The following is a 5,783-nucleotide window of genomic DNA, read 5'->3' as shown; positions in this document are numbered from 1 at the left end:
ACATACATACATACATATATATATATATATATATATATATATATATACATACATACACACATACACACACACACACACACACATACATACATATATATATATATATATAAATAAAAGGAATTAGATCACAGTATTCACATACTTCAACATGTCCTTTTAACACACTGAAAAAAAGAGTTTTACAGAGTGACACATCACACAACCCGTATGCCAAATATGGCCTTGTGTGAATGTTTTACCTCAATATCTTCCCGCTGCCTTTTGCGTTGACGAGCAGAGAACGAGCCTTTGTGGTGAGAGGAGTAAGAGCTCAGTGCGCACCACACAGACAACCTGCGGAGTTTCCCGGAGAGCAAAGTTAACACCCCTGATCTCAAAAGTACCCAAAACCACCGCCGCCGTCACGTCACTTCGCTTACTTGGCCAGCGCCTTTCCGGGTGGGTCTGCCAGGCTGTGCCAGTGGGCGGAGTCTGTGAGCAGGTCGGGCAGTATGGTACCCAGCAGGGTGAGGGTGATCTGCTGAGTGTCCAGGCAGAAGATGCTGTAGAGCAACTCCGCCACACGGTCGGCCCACTCCTGTCGAGTCTCCTTCAGCAGCTCCTGAAACATGACGCAGTGCAGTGATCTGACTGTTGACCGCACTCTAGTTAAGAGCTCTTTGTGTGGGCTTTTTTTTTTTAAATTTTTTTAACGTTTTTGTCCTCTTACCTTGACCAAATTGTTCGTGAACCAGAAGACCCCTCCCATGTTGAGAAGACTCTCAAACAGATGCAGGGCCCGGCTGTCCACCCAGCCTTTGCGCAGCACCGTCTGGAACTGCTTGCTGAGGGCCACGTGGATGGGGTCTTTGGCCGGCAGCAGGTTGCGGTAGGGGATCGGCTCCAGGCCCTCCATTGGGGGGCGCAGGGTCGCGGCAGTTTGTTGAAAGACGTCAGCACACATGTGCTCCATGATGGAACTCATAATGATCACGCTGGTGAGAGAGGGACATCATTTTTTTTTTGAATCCATGTATTAATGGTCTGTGAGGGAGACCACAGCTGATCATAAGATGAGGCTGTGTAGTAAGAGTCAGTGTTTCTGATGTTTGTACCGTTCATTGTAAAACTGCAGAGTGTTCTCCCCGTACAGCGGGGTCACAAGCTGCCGGATCATAGTCTGGGGCTTCTCCCGCTCATCCCTCCCCAGCATCCTGACGTGGGCCACCAGCCAGGCCACCGCACAGATCGCCATACTGCACACCTTGCCCTTGATGTTGTCGGTAATCTTCTACACTCGAGAGAGAGAGAGAGAGAGAGAGAGAGAGAGAGAGAGAGAGAGAGAGAGAGAGAGAGAGAGAGAGAGAGAGAGATGACAGCGGCAAGAGGAAAAAGAGGAAGGAAGGATGTGGTGAGAAGAGTGCGGGGTATGGGTAAAGGAGAGAGGATTCTGACTAAAACAGCATCCGTCAAAACTTGAATGGAGCCGGTGGAAAAAAAAAAAACGAGAACTTTGGGACGTCACTGCTGATGCAAGTTCTTACACATTTTTACTTGTCAATTTCCACAGAATACATCACCCTCACTTGAGTAATGAATCAACTAACTTACCGGTACTGACTGAGCATCATGTGAGCTACTGACACTCAGGAAATCTCAGAAAAATATTTTCCAGTCAAAGGAAAAAAACAAAATAGTAAGAACATTAAACGCTGAACAGACCTGTACTGCCTCCACTGAGAGAACTCCATTCTCCCATGCATTTAGAACTTCCAAGATGGCTGCTGGCGTGCTGAGGCAGATTTCATGCCATTTCACCTGACTGTCACAAGAGATAAACGTCAGAGGAAGTTCTTCCGTGTTCAGAGCATTCATTCCATAATGACAAAAATAAGATGAACCACTATTGTACTCTGCAAGTCATTATTTGTCTAAGATCCACATTTAAAAAAGGCTCGGTTAAGATGGCACCAGTCTAAAGCAGAGCCCACTAAAAATATAAAGAACCAAGAGCAGCATTGTGGTCTAAAAACCCCAAATGATAAGGTGAGAATTGTCATCAGCTGGGTAAAGTATGTTAAGTGACTGACAGTAAAGGGGATAAAGCATAAAGCATTAGGTCCATCACTTACACTAGTTTCATCTCTGAGGAGTTGTTCAGCAGGGTGACCAGGCTCTCCACTTTGCCAGGCTCTGGTCTGAAGCAGGGGTGGTCCGGGTTCAGAGTCTTGCCATCTTCAGGCATACATGTCTGCAGCCACGTTTCGAAGAAGGGCGTCTCCCCTGAAGGGCTGGGGTCTGAGAGGATCACCTGGAAAGGAGAGATACGGGGTGGCCTTGTGCTGTATGGATCAATTTAGGCTTAAATCGGTCAAAGCGGACAGACGACATAGATCGAATCAAATCTGCAATATTCCGTTCAGTGAGCACACCTGCTTCAGAAAATGTTATATTACTTCTACACAGCCCTCTCTGGACCTCTTGTGGCCTCACCATGAAAGAGCAGACTGATTTGCTGAAAAATACTCCACCCATTAACATCATTATATTGTTTTGTTCTCCCTGTCGAGCTTGTATTGCCATGAACTAACCTCCGAGCCATACGTCTGCACCACATGGCAGAGCATGAGGAAGGAGATGTCGAAGAGCAGGGCCCGAACGGACGCCGACTTGGCTGAAGAGGAGGAGGGGAAAAATCCTCAATGTTAGTATCTCACTTAATAAACAATATGTCAATGAGGGGAGAAACTCCCACATTGGAACATGTCGCTCTTGTATTTCAACTCACATCCTTCGCCGCTGATGTGCTTGGGAAACTCATTAAGCCTGGAACAAAAAAATAAAAATAAAAATACATTACAAGATATGAAACATCCTGTTGAAAAGCCACTTCCTAGGCCAACTGGAGTTTCCACCCTTTAAAATATGGCTGCTAATTGGCACGAAGGTCAATAAATAAGTCAGCATTCTAGTGACTAAGGGGACCATTTATCTTAACTTGCAAATCTATTTTGCATTTACTCACTTGATGAACTTCCGGGCAAAGGATTTGAGTTTCCCAGTGGCTGCAGCTGCCGCCAAGAGCAGATCTAGGCTCTTTCCAGACAACATGTGTCCCAGGACCCCCAAAAGGCCCTCGGGCGACTTGGAGTGATCTGCATCTACCGTCTAATGAATGAAACAGCAAGAGTTATGCTCATTTGTTCTTTTTTTTGCATCGGCGTACTCATCGTAGTTCTGTGATCTTTGCGAGCCACCTGTAGACACTTACTCACAGTGACACACTCATACATTTCCTTCACGGTATACAATCTATACAAAGCACACGGAGGATGCCTTGTAAAAACCTCGATCCGGTAAACGGTGCTCTACCTTGAGAATATTAGTGACAGTGGGCTCAGCTCGCAGGATGAGACCCGGGTTAGGCTGGATGTTTGCATTTTCTGCTGTCTTTAACCTCGGGGCGAACTCCCTGTCATCGGTCCTGAATCAAATGTGCAACGGGAGAGGGACAGGAAGGAAAGGGGGGAGAGGAGAGACAGACACGGGGTGGAGGGGGAACATGGTGTATTGTGTGAATATGGTGAACTGAACTTCATCCCAACTAAAATAATGAAAAGAGATTAAAAAACAACACACAATTGTCCTTTTTATGAACAGTTTTGCATCACATGTGTTCACTGTGAGATGGGAACCCGTACCGTTTTGAAGTGAGACAGGTTGTGTTTGAATCCGACAGCAGACCGAGCTTGTTACACTCCTGCAGGAGCATGCCGAGGCAGTCACAACTATGCGAAGAAGCACGAGAAAAATGTGAAGCGTCACAGCCTGGCTCTCTTATCTAGAATGTCCGACGGTGAGATTACGGGGAGGGGAAGATGGTTGTGGCACGATTTCGGAGCACTTACTTGCATCTCTGATCAGCTTTGTCCAGTAATGGTGTGAGCTTGAGTAAGTACTGAAACGCAATATTCACATCGTCCATGAAGTCCTGGAAAGATACATTTGCCATGTTAAGAGTGAAAGTAACGGTGTCATCACATTACATTTCCACGTTATTGCTTTTTTTAAGAACAAGACTGCTTAGAACTACTAAAAGCTCATGATTGTGCCAGTGTGTTCATTTGTTAGAAAGACATCAGTGAGTCTATTGTGGTACCTGTCCTTTGTCACCCTGAGGATACTTCTTTAGTCGCAGAAGAACTTGTGGGATCTGATGTAAAGAAACAAGAAATGAATTTGTGGCTGAGTTGCATGTGCAAAGATACGACAACGCTTATGTAATCCGGTCTCTGGTGCCTTTATCAGATGTACATCAGTTTACCTTATATACTGAATTCATTACTGGATGTAACAATAAACTACGGTCAATTCAGGCAAAGACTAGAGAGTGAAAATAATACCGTCAATAAAAACCTAAAAGAGGAAAATGAACAAACTAATAAAGTTCAAAACTGGCAGGACATCAGCATTTAATTTGACATCAATTTAAAGTCAAAAAGGACATTAAACACTGCGGCTGAGCGAAAGAGAAAGACAGACAGAGAGGCAGATCACAAGCAGATAGCTGGTAACAGCTCTCATCTCTAAAACAGATCTTACCTTCAGGAATGTGAACGCAGTCCATTTGAGCTCCTCTGTGCCCTCTGGTGACTCGATGAGGCCAGTGAAGCAGGCCTTCCAGATCTCCAAGACAAACAAATGCGCAGGGATTCGCTGTGGAGGACAAAAAAAAAAAAAAGAGACTGCTGCTAAAATAATAAATGACATGCACACAATAGAGGAGTCTTATTATGACTTGTGCCGGAATTCTTGTAGGAAGAAACTGAAAAACAATTAAAAACAAACTCTCTTTCCAGAGAAAGTTAGATTAAGACTCTTTGGATTAAGTTTGATCTTGAACCTCTCTCGTCCCTTTGTTAATTCTTTGCAAGACACACAACACTGGCCACTCTGATAAAAAAAGTACCTTGTTAAATGAACTACCATCAAGCTATATTCATTTTGAGGTATTAAAAGATTGTTCAGGCACTTTTCCCTTCACTGCAATTTCAAGGAAGATTTAACGTGACATTTCTTTGCAACTAAATGTTCACCTGCATTCTCTTGATCATCATCAGCTGCTCCACCAGTGGCTGTGTCTCCCCGGTCAGATTCATGGTCCCCTCCAGCATGATGAAGGCGTGGACGGATGGAAAGGAGGCGTGGAACTTAGGGTCACTCTGCTCAGACAGCATCATGGGAATACTGAGGAAAGAGGGAAGAGTTTAGCGTGACGAAGAGTATTTGTGATGTACTTTGAATGAATATATTGCCACGTCTAGGCAGAGCAGCCTCATGCCAAAGTTAAATAGATCTACGTATTCAATATTTGGGAACGAGGCAGGAATCGTCACCCTTTTACTAGTGACAAGCTCTCCTCTAATTTGGTTCTCATTGTCTGGTTCGGTACACTGCCAAGGCCATCGGTCACTTTCAGCACTGATTGCTCTACGTTGCTCCAAGAACCTGTGGAGGGATAACAAGAGAAGCACAGTAAGATGTCTGGCACAACAATTATGCACAATAAGATTTGACCAAAATTGATTGTTTCAGGACTGGTAGCCTGTTCTAACATCCAACTTGCTGGTTATTAGTTAATAGACAATCACTGGTGACTAAAACTCTGGCTTTGACAATGAAGACCCACGATTATATTGAAAAAATAGACATTTGTGCCCAAATGTATTTGCACAATCCTATGTAAACTCGTGCACGCACACACACACACACACACACACACACACACACACACACACACACAC

General features: G+C 44.6%; 1 protein-coding gene across 4 annotated transcripts in view; it reads right to left on the bottom strand.

Moving 5' to 3' along the window:
• Positions 1 to 5,783, bottom strand: part of med24 (mediator complex subunit 24) — a 26,660-nt gene that overhangs the window by 19,137 nt on the left and 1,740 nt on the right. For all 4 annotated transcript variants that reach the window (XR_004212660.1, XR_004212661.1, XM_031843718.1 and 1 more), the window contains exons 7-22: positions 5,376 to 5,487; positions 5,076 to 5,226; positions 4,582 to 4,695; positions 4,139 to 4,192; positions 3,888 to 3,970; positions 3,681 to 3,767; positions 3,352 to 3,451; positions 3,005 to 3,147; positions 2,768 to 2,805; positions 2,571 to 2,653; positions 2,112 to 2,290; positions 1,702 to 1,801; positions 1,095 to 1,270; positions 710 to 974; positions 420 to 601; positions 240 to 333 (exon numbers count right to left, since the gene is read on the bottom strand). Coding sequence is in view for 2 of the 4 variants with exons in the window: in XM_031843718.1 (XP_031699578.1) it covers positions 240 to 333; positions 420 to 601; positions 710 to 974; positions 1,095 to 1,270; positions 1,702 to 1,801; positions 2,112 to 2,290; positions 2,571 to 2,653; positions 2,768 to 2,805; positions 3,005 to 3,147; positions 3,352 to 3,451; positions 3,681 to 3,767; positions 3,888 to 3,970; positions 4,139 to 4,192; positions 4,582 to 4,695; positions 5,076 to 5,226; positions 5,376 to 5,487 (1,961 nt within the window). In the remaining 2 variants the exon portion in view is untranslated. The remainder of the gene's footprint in view (positions 1 to 239; positions 334 to 419; positions 602 to 709; positions 975 to 1,094; positions 1,271 to 1,701; positions 1,802 to 2,111; positions 2,291 to 2,570; positions 2,654 to 2,767; positions 2,806 to 3,004; positions 3,148 to 3,351; positions 3,452 to 3,680; positions 3,768 to 3,887; positions 3,971 to 4,138; positions 4,193 to 4,581; positions 4,696 to 5,075; positions 5,227 to 5,375; positions 5,488 to 5,783) is intronic.

Source organism: Anarrhichthys ocellatus, unplaced genomic scaffold (assembly GCF_004355925.1).
Source record: "Anarrhichthys ocellatus isolate YVR2014 unplaced genomic scaffold, GSC_Weel_1.0 scaffold4, whole genome shotgun sequence".
In the NCBI taxonomy this organism is placed as follows: Eukaryota; Metazoa; Chordata; class Actinopteri; order Perciformes; family Anarhichadidae; genus Anarrhichthys; species Anarrhichthys ocellatus.
This window is presented reverse-complemented; position numbering and strand designations above follow the sequence as displayed.